Source organism: Cervus canadensis, chromosome 1 (genome assembly GCF_019320065.1).
Source record: "Cervus canadensis isolate Bull #8, Minnesota chromosome 1, ASM1932006v1, whole genome shotgun sequence".
NCBI classification, from domain to species: Eukaryota; Metazoa; Chordata; class Mammalia; order Artiodactyla; family Cervidae; genus Cervus; species Cervus canadensis.
The window spans coordinates 61,204,775-61,223,877 of NC_057386.1; the positions used below are offsets into that span (position 1 = coordinate 61,204,775).

The 19,103-nt window shown below is 37.1% G+C and overlaps 1 protein-coding gene across 4 annotated transcripts in view; it reads left to right on the plus strand.

Moving 5' to 3' along the window:
• The window catches only part of TLL1 (tolloid like 1), a 343,253-nt gene that overhangs the window by 260,900 nt on the left and 63,250 nt on the right, over window positions 1–19,103 (plus strand). For all 4 annotated transcript variants that reach the window (XM_043483925.1, XM_043483909.1, XM_043483934.1 and 1 more), the window contains one exon: window positions 8,712–8,925. In XM_043483925.1, coding sequence (XP_043339860.1) covers window positions 8,712–8,925 — 214 coding nt within the window. The remainder of the gene's footprint in view (window positions 1–8,711; window positions 8,926–19,103) is intronic.

Below are 19,103 nucleotides of genomic sequence, written 5' to 3' on the forward strand. Positions count from 1 at the left end.
TACATCATTAATCATGTTCATACAAAATCTGACTCACAATATCACTCCAACAATCAGTATCAGCAGAAAGTGTGTAACAGATTTGCTACCAACAAGTTTATTTTAATGCTATACTTTCTAACTCTTACCATTTTGGCATTATTGTTCCTTATGTTTACTATTATTGTCTCCTTGCTTATAATATAATTGTTAATGAGTCTTATCTACTTTATAACTGAAATCACTATTCTGTTGCAGATACCAGCCAATGTACATTTGGCTAACCCTTGTTGTAATATTCAAACCAACCAACCACCTACCTATATGCTTTGACATTTATTATATGGAAGATTTGATCAAGAAAATACAGAGTTTAAAATAAATGCATTGATTTCTTTAAGATCCTTAATTTTAATGGAGGAACTTGAATCCAAACTAAATTTGGAAAGTAGATTCTGAGGAAACTTGGAAAATTCTAAAATCTATTAATCCTGTTATTTCAAGAGCTGCTGATAGATACTGAGTTCCAAGTTAGTCTCTTTATAGACCAGGCAAAAAGAAAAGGCAAAGGGAAGCTGTGGTGGCCCCATGTGTGCCATGGAGCTTATTTACAACTTACAGTTATTCCTCTTATGTTAGGCTGCACGGAAAAGTAAGAAAACTTTTATAAGTATTTTATTATATAAAAGCAAAGAAAAAGGACTTTTCCCTGAAAACAATTCCATGACACATTTTAAAAACAATTTTGAGAGGCTTATTCTTCTTTCTTGGAGAAGGAAATTGCAACCCACTCCAGTGTTCTTGCCTGGGAAATCCCATGAACATATTCATTAATTTTTGTCTTTAAATAATGATTTTTCTGTTATAAAACAGAATATTAATATTAAGTAGAATTGTGTGTATGAGTGAGTATATCAGTTCTTGAGGATTTCTTGTATTCTTGCACATACTTTCTCATATTTATAAGACCCTGGAATATTATCTTCGTATAAATACAGTAAGCTAGAGAACTGGGATCCAAAGAACCTGGGAGTGTCATTTTTTAAAAATTCTAAGATAGTCACTCTCTCATATGAAATTCTACAAATAAAATTATGAACGTTCTTAGGTTTTCCATTTCTTGAAAGTGCTCTCCAAATAGTAAAATATAGCTTGACTGGGCACATTTGTACCTCCTAAAAATGTATCTGGTTGAAGACTGTGTGTATAGTTCCCAGTGGTTTCATAGTGGTATCTTGTATTTTAGCTGAAGTTGATGTCATAAATGACACATCAATAAGGAAGCAGTCCCAGGCAGTTTAGATAACTTGGCAAGTTTATACAGATGGTAGGGGCCTAATTACCTTCAGGCACAGGCATTCTGTCTCTACAAAAAACTCTTATTCTTCCTTATAACATCCTACATCAGAGAAGAAAGAGATCCATAATTGCTGTGTACACTTACATAATAATTTAAATAGAAAATAATGTTTCCTATTATGATTAGGAATATTTACTAGAATAAAATCCTAACAAAGTTACAATGATTAAATAAATTATTAAGCAAATGTATGCATCAGGGAAATATGGAGGGATTAGAAACATACATTTTGGTTGCAAAAGACTTGTATCTAGATCCTAACACTTCTACTTACTAGTTGTGCTATCTTGGAAGATACTTACCATTTTAAAACCTTAATTTCTTCATCTGAAAATTGAAGCTGCTGCTTACTCAGATTTTGTGTATATAGACATGAACTTGTATACAAAGTATTTGGCACAGTACTTTATTAAGTGCCAATAAACAATGAGGTATGATAGAATAATATGACAAAATAATTTAATTTTTAAAATTTTTATTAAAAATTCAACCATAGTCAAGTGTGTGTGTAGCGTTATCAGTTTGAAATTCAGTACTTAGTGATCCACTAATTGTTTAGTAAGATACTGTTTAGTCTCCATGTGTTTGTGGGGGTTTTTTTTTGTGTGTGTGTGTTTGTGGTTTTTTGTAGTTTCTTTCTTTGTAGTTGATTTCTAGTCTCAAAGTATTGTGGTCCAAAAAGATGCTTGAAGTGATTTCAATTTTCTTAAATTTACTAAGACCTGTTTTATAGCCTAGCATGTGACCTATCCTGGAGAATATTCCATGTGCACTTAAGAGTGCTTTCAGATGGATCTGGTCTAATGGGCCATTTAAGGCCAATGTTTCCAGTTTGATTTTTCATCTGGATCATCTGTCCATTGATGTAAGTGAGGTGTTATTATTATTGTGTTATTGACAAACTTTTCATTTGGTAATTTTATTGTTTCTAGTTATGGCCTTGTCTTTTTCACCTAGACTATTTCCTTTAACATTTGTTGTAAAACAGGTTTGGTGGTGCTGAATTCTTTTAATTTTGCTTTTCTGTAAAACTTTCAACTTATCCATCAAGTTTGAAAAAGAACTTTTCTGGGTAGAGTATTCTTGGCTATAGATTTTTCTTCTCTTTCATCACTTTAAATAAATCATGCCACTCCTTTCTGGCCTGCAGAGTTTCTGCTGAAAAGTCAGCTGATAGTCTTATGAGAGTTTCTTCTAAGTTTGTTGTCATTCAGTTGCTAAGTCATGTTCAACTCTTTGCAACTCCATGGACTGTAGCAAGCCAGGCTGTCCTCCACTATCTCCCAGAGTTTGCTCAAATTCATGTCTATTGAATTGGTGATGCTATCTAATCGTGTCACCCCTCTGCTGCCCTCTTCTCCTTTTGCCTTCAGTCTTTCCCAGCATCAGGGTCTTTTCCATTGAGTCAGCTCTTTACATCAGGTGGCCAAAGTATGGAGCTTCAACTTTAGCATCAGTCCTTCCAATGAATATTCAGGACTGATTTCCTTTAGGATTGACTGGTTTGATCTCCTTGCAGTCCAAGGAACTCTCAAGAGTCTTCTCCAGCACCACAATTCAGAAGTATCAATTTTTTAGTACTCAGCCTTCTTTATGGTCCAACTCTCACATCTATACATGACTACTGGAAAAACCATAGTTTGACTATACAGACATTTGTCAGCAAAGTGATGTATCTGTTTTTTAAATATGCTGTTTAGGTTTGTCATACCTTTCCTTCCAAGGAGCAAGTATCTTTTAATTTAATGGCCTGGTATGTTATTTGTTGCCTTTCCCTGCGGCTTTTTATAGTTTCTCTTTTTCTTTTTGTCATTTTAATTACAATGTGTTTTGGTGCATTCCTCTTTGGGTTCATCCTATATGTGACTTTCCATACTTCCTGGACTCTCTGGACTATTTCCTTTCCCATGTTAGGAAAGTTTTCACCTATTATATCTTCAAATATATTATCAGCCCCTTTCTCTTTCTCTTCTCCTTCTGAGATAGTAATACTAATATTAGTGCTTTTGATGTTGTCCCAGAGGTTTCTTCAGCTGTCCTCATTTCTTTTCATTCTCTTTTCTTTTCCCTGTTCATCGCCAGTGATGTCTACTACTCTTTCTTCCAGCTTTCTGTTCTGCTTCTCTATCATTTATTCTACACTTGATTCCTTCTAGTGTGTTTTCAGCTATATTTTTCATCTCTGTCTGTCTGTCATTTATATTTTCTAACTTATTAAAAACTTCTAACTTTTTATTGTGCATCATTCTCCTCCCAAATTCTTTGATCATTTTTACCATCTCTACCTTGAACCTTTTCTCAGGTAGATTGCCTAGCTCCACTTCATTTAGTTCTTCTGGGATTTTTATCTTGTTACTTCATCTGGAACATGTTTGTCTGTTGCTTTGTTTTATCTAAGTTGCTGTTTTTATTTTTCTGTATCTAATAGTTTGGATCTGTTTCCTGATCTTGGAGAAGTGACCATTTGCAGGAGGTGTCCTGTGTGTCCCAGCAGTGCACTCCCTTCTCATCACCCAAACTATATGCTCTAGGGGATCTCCCTATTAGGGCTGTGTGAGTCTTTTAGTTGTGGCACATTGAATATATGGGTGGCCTGTTAGGCTTGGTTGACCCCGGGTCTGGTTGATAGCTTGGACCTGCCTTGTATGGAGGCTACTGGCTGTTCCACACAGGGGCCTGGTCATAAGGTGGCCAGCTGCAGAATCCAGGGTGGCCCAAGGCTAGAGCTGGCTCACTGATGGGAAGAGTCCATAAGACTTCGGGGTTGTAGCCCACCCACTGGTGGGTGAAATCTGTCCCGGTGTTAGTGCAGGACTACTGGCAGGCAGAGTCAGGCCCTGGACTCTGGTTCCAGGGTCCAGGAATCCCAGAGGTCACTGGTAGGAGGAGTGGGGGCAGTTCCTGAAACAAGTGGGTACTGACTCTTGGGATGTCCCGGAGTTTGTGCTGGCCTGCTAGTGGGCTGGGGTCAGGCTGGCCCCAGGGCAGGGTTTGGCCTACTGTGACAGATTAGGCCCACAGGTTATAGGATTGTGACTTTCTTGCATCTGTTCTCTGTTCTCTGATAGGTAGAGCTGGCCCTCTGCTGGGCAGGGCTGTGTCCAGAGTTGGCTGTGGGCTCAGGAAGACTTTAAACACCCTGTGTGCTGATGGGTGGAGCCAGTCAACATATTAATGGACATAGCTGTGTCCCAGAAAAAGTTTAATTATTAAAAAACAGGCTTCAAGTCAGATTTCTTCTGTGGGACTTAGTTTGCTGACTTGAACTAAGAAATTCACATATAAAAAAGTTTGAAATCATGTAATTATAAGTGTTTGCCCTCATTTCCCCTGAAAATCACAGAAGGTGAAAGTATTTGACTTTACTTTCTATGGTAGGCAGAATGATGCTCCCCATCCTCCAAAGATCACCATCTCTTAATTCTCAGGACCTTTGCATACATTATCTTATATGTCAAAAGGCACTGTGGTTAAATCAAAGGTCTTCAGATGAAAAGATTATCCTGGAATATCTAGATGGGCTTGAAGTAATCTTAATGGTCCTTACAAGAGGGAGCCAAGTTTTATACAGTTGGATCTGAAGATGGAGGAAGCAAACATGAGCCTAGAAATGAGGGGAGCCTTTAGATGCTGAAGAAAATCTAAGGAAACAGATTCACACCAAGGACCCCCAGAAGCAGCATAGTGCTTCCTCACCCACTTTAGACCACTGACTTCCACAGTTCTAGCACAATAAAAGTGTATTGTATTGAGCTACTAAGTGTGTGGTAATTTCCTGGAGCAAATTTGCTGGAGGAAGCAGATATATTTACCTTGTTTCTGGAGTTTGTGTTTGTGTGTGTGTGTTAATCATTAAATGTTAACTGCATCATAATATTTTTAAAGTAAAAGAAACCTTGGCTGAAAGATACTTGGAAAAAGTCTTCCTTTTAGAAAAGGGATAAAGTTCTAAATGAATAAAGGGATAGTGTTCTAGCATTCCTGGCTTTACCATGTCTTTGTCCTGAAAGTCTCTACTGATCATTAAATTTTTGGTAGTTTTTTCATATTCTTAATTACTCTACACTTAAAAAAATTTAAACAACTGAAAAAAGATCTAGGCGTAGGATCACATAGCAATAGGCTAATATACTTGTACCATTTTAATTTTATGTATTGTATCCAAGCTTTGCTAAGTTGTAGTTTACAGCTTCATATGTGGGATATTTAGAAAACAAAACACTCACAGTGATATATAATTCTCCACCATAAATCCGTAATAAGTGTATTTGATCACTGTTGTCAGAAGACTGGGGTTTAATTCAATTGTGCCATTGTTTTCCAGTGGCCTCTAATCCTTCCAATATCTTGAGGAAAACCAAATGAGAACCAAAGTTCTCATCAAAGACAGGAAAATGCAAAGGATGGATAGAATGAAGGAGGTCTGAATTTCATTTCACAACTGCTCACATTGTATCAGTCTCTTTAATTCTCTAAATTTATAGTCACCCTGGCTAAATTTTATTTCCACATTAAGTACTATTATTTTATTATCTTGTCCTCTCTGAATGTCTGTGGAGACTTTGAGTGGCCTTATCCTTTAGCTAGTGCTTGTATTTTCAGTAAAAGTACCTCTGGGGGTGGTTGAGTCTCTAAGTTGTGTCCAACTCTTGCTACCCCATGGACTGTAGCCCGCCACACTCCTCTGTCCAAGAGATTTTAAGACAAGAATACTTTTTCAGGCAAAAGTACCTCTTTGTTGTTGTTGTTGTTGTTCAGTCGCTCATTTATTCCAACTCTTTCCAACCCCATGGACTGCAGCACACCAGACCTCCCTGTCCATCACCAACTCCCTGATGCCATCCAACCATCTCATCCTCAGTCATCCCCTTCTCTTCCTGCCCTCAATCTTTCCCAACATCAGGGTCTTTTCTAATGACTTGGCTCTTTGCATCAGGTGGCCAAAGTATGGGAGCTTCAGCATCAGTCCTTCTAATGAATATTCAGGATTGATTTCCTTTAGGATTGACTGGTTTGATCTCCTTGCAGTCCAAGTGACTCTCAAGAGTCTTCTCCAATACCACAGTTCAAAAGCATCAGTTCTCCCGTGCTTAGCCTTCTTTATGGTCCAACTCTCACATCCATACAGGACTATTGGAAAAAAACAGAGTTTTGATTATATGGACATTTGTTTGCAAAGTAATGTGCATGTGAAGGGGTTGTGTATGGAAGCCTGGCTGGAAGCTAGGAAGGTAGATTAGGCTTGCTTGGATGTTCCAAAAAAGCACAGTTATTCTTTCCAGAGCTTAAAATGAAATGTTAATTTTGTTTCTTTTGAATGATTCTCTTTAAATGATTTAGAATTTCTTACTGCTCACTTATTTTGGTCTCTCTAAAACACTGATCATTAACCTTAAAATCATAGAAGTATAATAATGGAGTGAATAAGGTTTAAATGTTTGAATACCGAACTGTCTTGTAAAGTCTGAGTGCAGATGCTTAAGAAAGGTATTTAAAATTCCCCCCAAATGAGGGCAGTGTTTCAGCAGAAATCAGAGTTCGTTATGGCTCCACACATCAACTTTTCTGTCCTGTCTTCATTGTAAATTTGAAGGATTTGGAGGGAATTTTTTTTGAGAATCGAAGTGTCTTCGGGAGGCACACTTCCATGGCATTGATTCCTGGTGACTGGAAATTTTCACATTCTGCATCATTTAGACATAGAGATCCATGCCTCAGAATTTGTGATAGAGTAAAAAACAATAAATTGTATATCTTAATTTACCTTTGGGGATTCTAAAGTCAGTTTTTTAAAAATTTTCCATTTTTCCATGGACTCCATTTTATGGCCTAGAAATATTTCATATTAACACAAAGTCACTATATATGGAGATGTCTCTACATGTATGTCTCTAGCATATTACAGGGCAGATTTATGAGATTTCAGCATGTGAATTAGTCATGTTTTGCTTGTGTGTGGTAGAGCATTTGGGTTAAGCTGGCTTCTGGAAAAGGACCACCCAATCTTTGCAACTGACCTTACAAGCTGCTATTAATTCCAAGGGGAAAATTAATCAATACTTTAATTAATGAGAGTTATTTGCATTACTGAGAATGTATCAGCTACACAAACTGCTTTATCTGACTCTTACAAAATCAGTCAGATTCTGTTAGTAATTTGATAAAAACCTGAAGTCAGTTGGTTCCCACCAATTGTCAACATAGCCCCTAGCCCACTAGCTCAATGCTACCTTCTGTGGTATTGCTCTGTTCTGTAAAACAGATGTTATGATTTACTCAGACATCCTGTATTTCACTAGAGATTGAAGTAGCCCATTAGTTATCTCATTCACTTCATTTTCAATGGACCAATCAATGGACCACACCTGTGGTCTGTAAATTCTGATCCTATTTTTAACTTTTACTTATAGGATAAGCTTTAGAATGTCATTACTCCCATCATTCTTAAAGTTTTCTCTTCTACACAGTGGGTTTCTTTACTCTTTATATTGATAGATGAATGCTTCCAAAGTCCATTCCAAAGAGACAACTATTTGACATGCAACAGTTTTCAGGTGTTATTTCCCTTTATAGAATATTTTTCTTAGTATTTGGAAGCTAAAAAAGAAAAAACCCTCTGGATGAAGTTAAGCTGATTTTCTCTTATTGTTCTGTTAATAGTTACAAACTCAGAATAAAGTATCATTTTGCTATTATAATCTGTCTAATTTCTGGAGTAGACTTAACTGCAATGGTAGAATTAGTTGCAATAGTCAAATAGAATTTCACATGATATTATTACATTGTTTTCCTCATTACGTCTTCTTAGACTCTATATTCTATTGATTTCACAACCCTTTTCAATAATGTGCTAGATAGATTAAATGATTTTCAAACCCTGAAAATATTTTTCAATTAATTAATTAATTAATTTTAATTGGAGGATAATTACTTTGCAATACTGTGATGGTTTTTGCCATGCATGAACAAAAATTTGTCACAGGTATATATATCTCCCCCCCATCCTGAGGCCCCCTCCCACCTGCCTCCCCACCCTATCCCTCTAGGTTGTCCCAGAGCACCAGCTTTGGGTGCCCTGCTTCATGCATGGAACTTACACTGGTCATCTATTTTACATATGGTAATATATATGTTTCCATGCTATTCTCTCAAATCATCCCACCCTCGCCATTTCCCACTGAGTTCAAAAGTCTGGTCTTTACATCTGTGTCTCCTTTGCTGTCCTGCATGTAGGATTGTCAGTACTGTCTTTTTAAATTCCTTGTATATGTATTAAAATATAGTATTTGTCTTTCTGTTTCTGCTGCAAAGAAAAGAACCCATTTTGAGTGATATGTGGCTTTATAAATGTTCTTTTTTTCTTTCTTAATAGGCCTTTACTGAATTTGAGATTGAGCAGCATCAAGAATGTGCTTATGATCACTTGGAAGTATTTGATGGAGAAACAGAAAAATCACCAGTTCTTGGACGACTGTGTGGGAACAAGATACCAGAGCCCCTTGTGGCTACTGGAAATAACATGTTTATTCGGTTTGTCTCTGACGCATCTGTTCAAAGAAAAGGTTTTCAAGCCGCACATTCTACAGGTGAGTAAATTAGGTGATGCTTCTCTTTCCTGAGTAAGTACCAAGTTTCTCTTCTAGGGAAGGCAGGGTATTTCTAACAGGATCATAAGAAATCCCACTGAAACATTGTATGAAATATTTGAGAACCATGTAGCAACCTACCTAAATATCTTTGTAGTTGTTACTTAGTCACTAAGTTGTGCCCTACTCTTTGTGACCCCATGGACTGCAGCCCAGCAGCCTCCTCTGTCCATGGGATTTTCCAGGCAAGAATACTGGAGTGGGTTGCCATTTTCTTCTCCAGGGCATATTCTCAACCCAGGGATCAAACCCACATCTCCTGCCTTGGCAGGCAGCTTCTTTACTGCTGAGCCAAAAGGGAAGTCCTACCTTTGTAGCTCAATATTCAAAAAACTAAGGTGATGGCATCTGGTCCCATCACTTCATGGCAAATAGATGGGGAAACAATGGAAACAGTGACAAACTTGATTTTCTTGGGCTCCAAAATCACTGCAGATGGTGACTGCAGCCATGAAATTAAAAGATGCTTGCTCCTTGGAAAAAGAGCTATGACCAACCTAAACAGCATACTAAAAAGCAGAGACACTACTTTGCCAACAAAGGTCCATCTAGTCAAAGCTATGGTTTTTCCAGTAGTCATGTATGGTTGTGAGAGTTGAATTATAAAGAAGGCTGAGCACTGAAGAATTGATGCTTTTGAACTGTGGTGTTGGAGAAGACTCTTGAGAGTCCCTTGGACTCCAGGGAGATCAAACCAGTCCATCCTAAAGGAAATCAGTCCTGAATATTCATTGGAAGGACTGATGCTAAAGCTGAAGCTCCAATACTTTGGCCACCTTATGGGGAGAACTGATTCATTGGAAAAGACCCTGATGCTGGGAAAGATTGAAGGCAAGAGGAGAAGGGGACGACAGAGGATGAGATAGTTGGATGGCATCACTGACACAATGGACATGAGTTTGAGCAAGCTCCGGGAGTTGATGAAGGACAGGGAAGCCTGGCGTGCTGCAGTTCATGGGGTTGCAAAGAGTTGTACACGACTGACCTACTGAACTGAAGCTGGAACTGGATCTTTGTAGCTGTTGCGCTAATTAAAAGAAACACAGTAGTTTGATCTGATTCATAATCAAGAACTGAGCTATCAGGGAAGCCCCAAAGATCAAGAAAACTACCTCTTAATATTTATAAGGTGTATTCCATGTTAATTTTGGCAAGTTGATTTATGTATTTAATAGATAAAGTCTGTAGCTTGAAATTGGAAATTTTTGTTTTTGCTAAAATCCTACCTGATTAGTTAACTTTCACATTAATATTTTTATCAATGTGGTATGATTAAGAAGAACTATGTTAAATATTTATATGGTGTATTCCATGTTAACTTTTGAAATTCAATTTATATGTTATATTTAACAGATAGAAATCTATAGCTAGAAATTCAAAAATTTTGTTATTGCTAAAATCCTAAAGAGCAACTAAAAGTTTTTGCTTTACCTATTAGCTAATTTTCACATTAATATCTTCTTGTGATTTAAAGTTTGAATTCAACTATTTACAGAGCCTAACTTTTTCACTTTTATTTGGTATGCAATATGATATTTTTCCTAACCCTAATCCCTAATTTGACCATTACAGGTCAAATGTCAGCTATAATGGAAGTTTTTAAGAAATAAAATATAGTTTAGACAAATATGAAAAATTTTAGGCAAAAATATAAAATAACTGTTTTTTAATTTGGAGCAAAGTTAACAATATATTCCATGAAGTCCAGTAAGTGTCCTTTAAAATCATTCAGTTGTACATACTTACTGAAGTTGCTTGGCCTGTAGTGACACCTGCTGCCAGCTCTTTTTTTTTTTTTTCATTTATTTTTATTAGTTGGAGGCTAATTACTTTACAATATTGTAGTGGTTTTTGTCATACACTGCTGCCAGCTTTAATGCATTAACTGTTGAGACACCAGGAGAAAACTGTCGCTTCAGTCGTGTCCAGCTCTTGGCCACCCTCTGCACCATAGCCCCACCAAACTCCTCAGGCCATGGGATTCTCCAGGCCAGAATCCTGGACTGGGTTGCCCTGCCCTCCTCCACGGGCTCTTCCCAAACCAGGGACTGAACCCCCGTCTCTGTCATCTACTGCTTTGGCAGGCGGGTTCTTTACCACTAGCGTTACCTCTTGCTATAAAACAGTCTACAAATCAATCCATGAAAAAAAGTTAGTGCAGTGATGTTTGTCATGCTCTCTTGATTATTGTTTTCTCCTTTCACTTTTATTCTATTTTAGAAATAATAGCTTTGTTCTATTGTTCAATTTTATTTTCCACTCTAGTATATTCTGCTATGAGCATTAAATTTATATTGAAGTCTATTTGTGAGAAAGTGGGTTTTATCTGATTCATGCCTGTAATGACTGGACTAAAAAATAATACAATGTCATTATTTCTCATAATTAATATAAATATTCTGGTTTGAGAAAAATCTTTCATGGCTTAAAAATATTCCATATCAATGAACTTTTTATGCCTTTGACATTTACTCTTTAAATACTTGACTGATAACCTGTCACATGTTGAAGGAATAAAAAAATTGAAATCTCATTACTTGATCTATATTTTTCTGACATCATAGTGTTAATGGCATAATTTTAAAAATAATCCTGGCTGTCTCAGTTTCCAAGAATGGAATGTAAAAATATGCTTCAAAACTCTTGAAACAGCTGATTTAAATATCTTCAATTTACTCACCTATAAATTCCTCTTAGTTTAATAAAAACTTACTTTTATAGTTTCTCTTTTTATCTTTACCTTTGCCTTAAATCTCAAGTTTTCTTGCAGCTATAAAACTCCATGACTCCTTAATTTACATGCTTCTGCTATAGATGCTGTTTCTGTGTATGTGTCAGCATTAAGAGGCCGTGGGTAGGGTCTTATTACAGTATCACAGAGATCATATGTTGAAATCCAATGGTATATGTAGCATGCACTTGATATTTCAGGCACATACATACACTTAACAACTACATACATTGAGCTCTCAAAAGAGCTATATGATGTAGGAATTACCTTTATCTTCAGATAAAGAAATGTAACGTCTGAGAGATTAATTTGCAACAATTTCTGAAAGTATATCAAAACCTGGATTTCATCCTAATTCTGACTGTGTCCAAAGCTCGTGTACTTTCTACTATGGTATATTTTCTCTAAACATAAGCATTTTGGAATAGGAAGAAAACCAATACAAAACTAGATAACTGTTAATTGAAACAATATGTAGAGACTGAATGCTTCCTTATACAAATCCTCTGTCGAAAGTAACCAACAGACTAGTTTCATTTTACTTCCCTGTTCAATTCATATCCATTCAAATACCCATGTGAGCAGCCTCACTATTATTTTGTAGGCAAAACATGCCTTGGATATTGTTTGATTCAGTCCTGTCATCTAAGAAATGAGGCTTCTGAGGCTAAAACTTAATGACAACCAAAGTAGCACAAAAAATAACAGCTGGAACTAGACTCCTCTCCAACTCCTACTCACTGTGCTCTTGTCAAAATTTTTGGCGTTATCTGTTTCTTTCTCTTCTTCATGTGTAAATTTTTGCTCTCACTTAACTAGTTATCTTTGAATTTGGGGGGTAGATTTAGTTTTTACTGGTACTTTCAAGTAGCCATACATGCTGAAATATTATGTACTGCTTATTATTTATTTCTTTTGAAAGATTTCTCTTTAATAAGTTTATTTATTCCACAGTCTTTCATCAGATATTTATTTGGTACTTTAAATAGACACTGTAGAGTATTAATAATTCATAGCAAAAAAAAAAGGGGGGGAATTTTATCGGAACTTATGAGAAAATAATAAGAGACCCCGGTTCAATTCCTGGGTTGGGAAGATCCACCAGAGAAGGGATAGGCTACCCACTCCAGTATTTTTGGACTACCCTTGTGGCTCAGCTGGTAAAGAATCCACCTGCATTGCAGGAGACCTGGGTTTGATCCCTGGGTTGGGAAGATCTCCTGGAGAAGGGAAAGGCTACCCACTCCAGCACTTTGGCCTGGAGAACTCCATGGACTGTGTAGTCCAGGGGTTGAAAGAGTCAGACACGACTGAGCAACTCTCACTTCACTTCATGAGAAAATGGGGCCTTCCCTGATGGCTCAGCATAAAGAATCTGCCTGCCAATGCAGGAGATGCAAGTTTGATCCCTGGGTCAGAAATATACCCTGGAGAAGGAAATGGCAACCTACTCCAGTATTCTTGCCTGGAGAATCCCATGGAAGAGGAACCTGGTGGACTATAGTCCATGGGGTTGCAAAGAGTTGGACACAATTTAGCAACTAAACAACAAGAAACATGACAATGAGAAAATAGAAGCAATACCTACCTTTTGACAGCTATAGTCTGAGAAGTTAAATTTAAGATTTGCAGTGGGTTTCTGTTGAGACAGTCAAGTCCAATACTACATTTGTCAAATTTGCTAAATGTATAAGGCATTTATGCATTATTTACCACTTTCTAGAATACATGTAACTATTACTAACAGGCCCTCAAGTATACCTTTTAATTTGCTTGAATAAATTTATATTTCTATATAGAGTTTTAATTATATCCACAAGGAAAGTTTCTAACACCATGAATTTTGAAATTAGGTGAATAGAAATATTAATGCTGCTTTATGGTTTTCTTTCTTTCTTTTTTTTTTTTTACAAGTAATACATTCCAAATCTGTGGGAAATGGACTTTCTTGAAAAAGGTGCCATTTTCCTCTGAAGGTGTGTTCAAATTCTAAGTCCAAATTTATTTTAATCAGGTAAAAGAAATGGCATTATGCCAGACTTCAATAAACTGTTGGAAAAAAAAAACATTTTCATTAAAACAAGTATCCTGTGTATTCTCTCAGACGATAAGGCAAGACACAGGAAGATACAGGAAAAGAGGGAAAGTGTGGAAGATAATATTTTAAAACACTGCATGTCTGGCAGGGCATTTTTCTGCAGCATAAAGCATCATCGTAATTGTCAAAACATTTAAAAATCAAATAATATATTATTCAGCACCTTTGAAATTATGTTGATAAAACTAAATTAAATTATATTTCTATGCCTACTAAAAGCATTTATTGGTCAGATTACAGGCCCTCATAGGAACTTTACCAGGAAATAAACAAATGTCTTTCCAAATTAAAATGAAGGCCACCCTTTCTGAAACAATTTAAGTCAGTCTTACTTGTAGTTTAAGTTATGTGAGTATTATCATTTTCTAGAAGTTTTCAGTAAAATTAAATAATGATGCCTCACATTTCAGATTCACAAGGGCTTTTTAAATCTCTTTTTCCCGTTTTGTTCAAACTTCTTGACTTCTGTTCTGAACTAGGTCCCTCAGAGAATTGTTTCCTCTGGATCCTGGTTTGTTTTGCTACTGTGTTTCTCCACAGTAGGCATACAGAAGCCAGCACTTCTCCCACAGTTCTCTTCCTGGGCTGTGGAATAAAAGTAATGCAAGTACTGACAGTTGTAAACAAAACAAATCACTCAATTATATCAAACTTTGAGAATAAGTCAAATTCATTAAGTATTTGTAAATGCAATTACATTGATTTATACATTTATATAATGAATTCAGAAATATTGTCACAAAATATTTTACTGGCCCTCAAAAAGATAATTCTTCCTTTCTGAAAACAGATTAACAATGCTTTAAATTGTTTTCCAATTTTTCTAGCTTTTCTTTTCGTACCTGAGTGGATCCCTAGAAGTATAGATGATGGCATTTAGATGTTCTCACTGGAAAATAATAAAATGATGGTAGTGTATTCTTAGGTGGCTTTTCCTGCGTGCCAGGTATCTTTCAATAATTTCACATGTATTAGCCTATAACTCTTCATCTAGATCCTATCACTTAAGAACTGTGTATGATCCCTACTTTAGAAATGAAGTGGGGGGCAAAATCCCACAGCTGATGACTAGTAGAATTCAGGTTTGTATCCAGGCCATTTGGCTGCGGAGTCCTGTCACAGGGAGAGGACACTGATTCTTGGAGTTAGGGATAAGAGAAGCACCATTGTGGTAAAGGAAGGATGCTTAGTTTCCAGTCTGTGGGACTTAAGAGAGAGTTCCCAAGACTGATCAGATTTCCAGCTTTCCAGAGTGGTTATAAGCACACATGGGACCTATATCAATAGATTGTACAAGACACTCGTCCTAAAAACTGGAAGACAAAGGGACATTTATTTATTTATTTATTATTTAAATTTAATTATTTTTAATTGGAGTATAATTACTTTACAATGTTGTGTTGGTTTCTGCCATATATCCACATGAATCAGCCATAGGTATGCATACTAAGTCCCCTCCCTCTCGAACCTCCCTCCCATCTCCAACCCCATCCTACCCCTCTAGGTTGTCACAGTGTACCAGCTTAGAATCTGCATCATACAGCAAATTTCTACTGGCTATCTAATTTTATATATAGGAATGTATATATTTCAATGTTTCTCTCAATTCGTTCCAACCTCCCCTTCCTCCACTGTGTCCACCAGTCAGTTTTCTATGTCTGTATCTCTATTGCTGCCCTGCAGAGAGTTTCATCAGTACTATCTTTCTAGATTCTATATATATGCGTTAGGATACAATATTTGTTTTTCCCTTTATGACTTCACTCTCTATAGTAATCTCTAGGTTCATCCGCATTATTAGAACTGAGTCAAATGTGTTCCTTATTATAGCTAAGTAATATTTCATTGTGTATTAACAGTATCACAGCTTCTTTATCCATTCATCTGCCAGTGGCCATCCAGGTTGTTCCATGTCCTAGCTACTGCACATAGTGCTGCAGTGAACAGTACGGTATATGTGTCTTTTTCAATTACGGTTTCCTCAGAGTATATGCCCAGTAGTGGGATTGTTGGATCATGTGGTAGTTTTATTCCTAGTTTTTTAAAGGAATCTCTACACTGTTCCCCATAGTGGTTATATCAGTTTGCACTCCTACCAACAGTGCAATAAGGTTCCCTTTTCTCCACACCTTCTCCAGCATTTATTTTTTATAGATATTTTGATGATTGTCATTCTGACCAGTGTGAGATGATACCTCATTGCAATTTTGATTTGTGTTTCTCTAATAATGAGTGAAGTTGATCATCTTTTCATGTGTTTTTAGCCATCTGTATGTCTTCTTTGGAGAAATATCTGCTTAGGTCTTCTGCCCACTTTTTGATTGGGTTGTTTGTTTTTTTGGTATTGAGCTGAATGAGCTGCTTGTAAACTTTGGAGATTAATTATCTGTCAGTTGTTTTGTTTGCTGTTTTTTCTCCCATTCTGTGGGTGGTCTTTTTGCCTTGTTTATAGATTCCTTTGCTGTGCAAAAACTTTTAAGTTTAGTTGAATTTCATTTATTTATTTTTGTTTTTGCTTCCATCACTCTAGGATATGGTCATAGAGAATATTGCTTTGATTTATGTCAAATAGTATCCTGCCTATACTTTTCTCTAAGAGTTTTATAATTTCTGGTCTTACATTTAGGTCTTTAATCCATTTTGAGTTTATTTTTGTGTATAGTGTTAGGAAGCATTCTAATTTCATTCTTTTATACATAGTTGTTATCATTTAACATGATGTGGAAGGCATTCTCATGACTGAAACACTAGTTGAAGGTTTTTACATCTCTGGTCACACCAAGGTCTCTGAATGTGCAGTTGCATGTGGCAATACCCAGAGTTTTGGTTGAGCTTACTTGTATTCAGACACATCTGAATAGGGTTCCACCTGGGGATTCAGAAATATTTTGTTAGTTAAAATCACCAAACCACAATGTGGGTAAACCATATACCAATCTGAAAAAATCTAAGTAAAATTTTAGCTGTCCTAATTCACCCTCACATGGTGCTGCCAAGGACTGTCTGGTCACAGAAGACTGCACTAGGGTTAAAATTGTTTTCAATAACCATTGGTTTATCTGTCCAAATCTTTCCACTTTGTATTTTTGTTTCTGTTCTCTCCCAACTCATCCCACTTTTGGGGGGAATTCCCTGATTTTTGTAATGAAATTTCTGCTTCCCAGTAACCACTCAGTCATTGCAAATAAGGGCAGAATGAAACTCTAATTTCTCCTGACACTTTTCATACCACTTCCTTTCTCCCTACCCGCAATCATGCTTGTATGTGTAATTGGTTGGAGGAGACTGTAGGCTTCCTCTACTTATATCTACTCTCTTTGCTATTGTTCAGTCACTAAGTTGTGTCTGACTGTGAACCCATGGACTGCAGGACACCAGGCTCTTCTCCACCATCTCCTGGAGTTTGCTCAAACTGATGTTCATTGACTTGGTGATGCTATCTATCTCTCTTTTTTTTTAATTTACTTTTATTAGTTGGAGGCTGATTACTTTACAATATTGTAGTGATTTTTGCCATACATTGACATGAATCAGCCATGGATTTACATGTGTTCCACATCCTGATCCCCTCTCCCACCTTACTCCCCATCCCATCCCTCTGGGTCTTCCCAGTGCACCAGCCCTGAGCACTTGTCTCATGCATCCAACCTGGGCTGGTGATCTGTTTCACCCTTGATAGTATACTTGTTTCAATGCTATTCTCTCATAACATCCCACCCTCACCTTCTCCCACAGAGTCCCAAAGTCTGTTCTATACATCTGTGTCTCTTTTTCTATCTTGCATATAGGGTTATCATTACCATCTTTTTAAATTCCATATATATGCGTTAGTATACTGTATTGGTCTTTATCTTTCTGGCTTACTTCACTCTGTATAATGGGCTTCAGTTATCTAACTATCTCATCCTCTGCCACCCTTTTCTCCTTTTGCCTGCAATCTTTTCCAGCATCAAAGTCTTTTCCAATGAGTAGGCTTTTCACATCACATGGCCAAAGTACTGTAGCTTCAGCTTCAGCATCATCACTTCCAATGATTATGTAGGGTTGATTTCCTTTAGATAGACTGGTTTGATCTCCTTGCTGTCCAAGGGACACTCAAGAGTCCTCTCCAACACCACAGTTCAAAAACTTCAATCCTTTGGCCTTTATGGTTCAACTCTCACAGCTGTACATGACTACTGGAAAAACCATAGGTTTGACTATAAGGACCTTTGTTGGCAAAGTAATGTCTCTGCTTTTTAATATGCTGTCTAGCTTGGTCATAGCTTTTCTTCCAAGGAGCAAGTGTCTTTTCATTTCATGGCTATAGTCACCATCTGCAGTTATTTTGGAGTCCAAGAAAACAAAACCTGTTACTGTTTCCATTCCCCGCTCCCCCCCCCCCATCTATTTGCCATGAAGTGATGGGACCACATGCCATGATCTTAGTTTTTTTAATGTTAATTTCAAGCCAGCCTTTTCACTCTCCTCTTTCACCCTCATTAAGAGATTCTTTAGTTCCCCTTCAGTTTAATTCAGTTGTTCAGTGGCGACCTTTAGTTGGACCTTAAGTCCAACTCTTTGTGACCTCATGGACTGCAACACACCAGGCTTCTCTGTCCTTCACCAACTCCAAGAGTTTACTCAAACCCATGTCCACTGAGTCGGTGATGCCATCCAACCATCTCATCCTCTGTCATACCCTTTTCCTCCCACCTTCAGTCTTTCCCAGCATCAGAGCTTTTTTCAATGAGTCAGTTCTTTGCATCAGGTAGCCAAATATTGGAGTTTCAGCTTCAGCATCGGTCCTTCCAATTAATATTCAGGACTGATTAACTTTAGGATGGACTGGTTGGATCTCCTTGAAGTCCAAGAGACTCAAGAGTCTTCTCCAACACCACAGTTCAAAAGCATCAATTCTTCGGCACTCAGCTTTCTTCACAGTCCAACTCTCACATCCATACATGACTACTGGAAAAACCTTAGCTTTGACTAGCTGAACCTTTGTCAGCAAAGCAATGTCTCTGCTTTTTAATATGCTGTCCAGTTTGGTCATAGCTTTTCTTCCAAGGTGCAAGCATCTTTTCATTTCATGGCTGCAGTCAATATCTGCAGTGATTTTGGATCCCCAAAAAATAAAGTCTGTCACTGTTTCCGTTGTTTTCCTATCTATTTGCCATGAAGTGATGGGACCAGATGCCATGATCTTAGTTTTCTGAATGTTGAGTTTTAAGCCAACTTTTTCACTCTCCTCTTTCACTTTCATCAAGAGGCTCTTTAGTTCCCCTTCACTTTCTGCCATAAGACTTG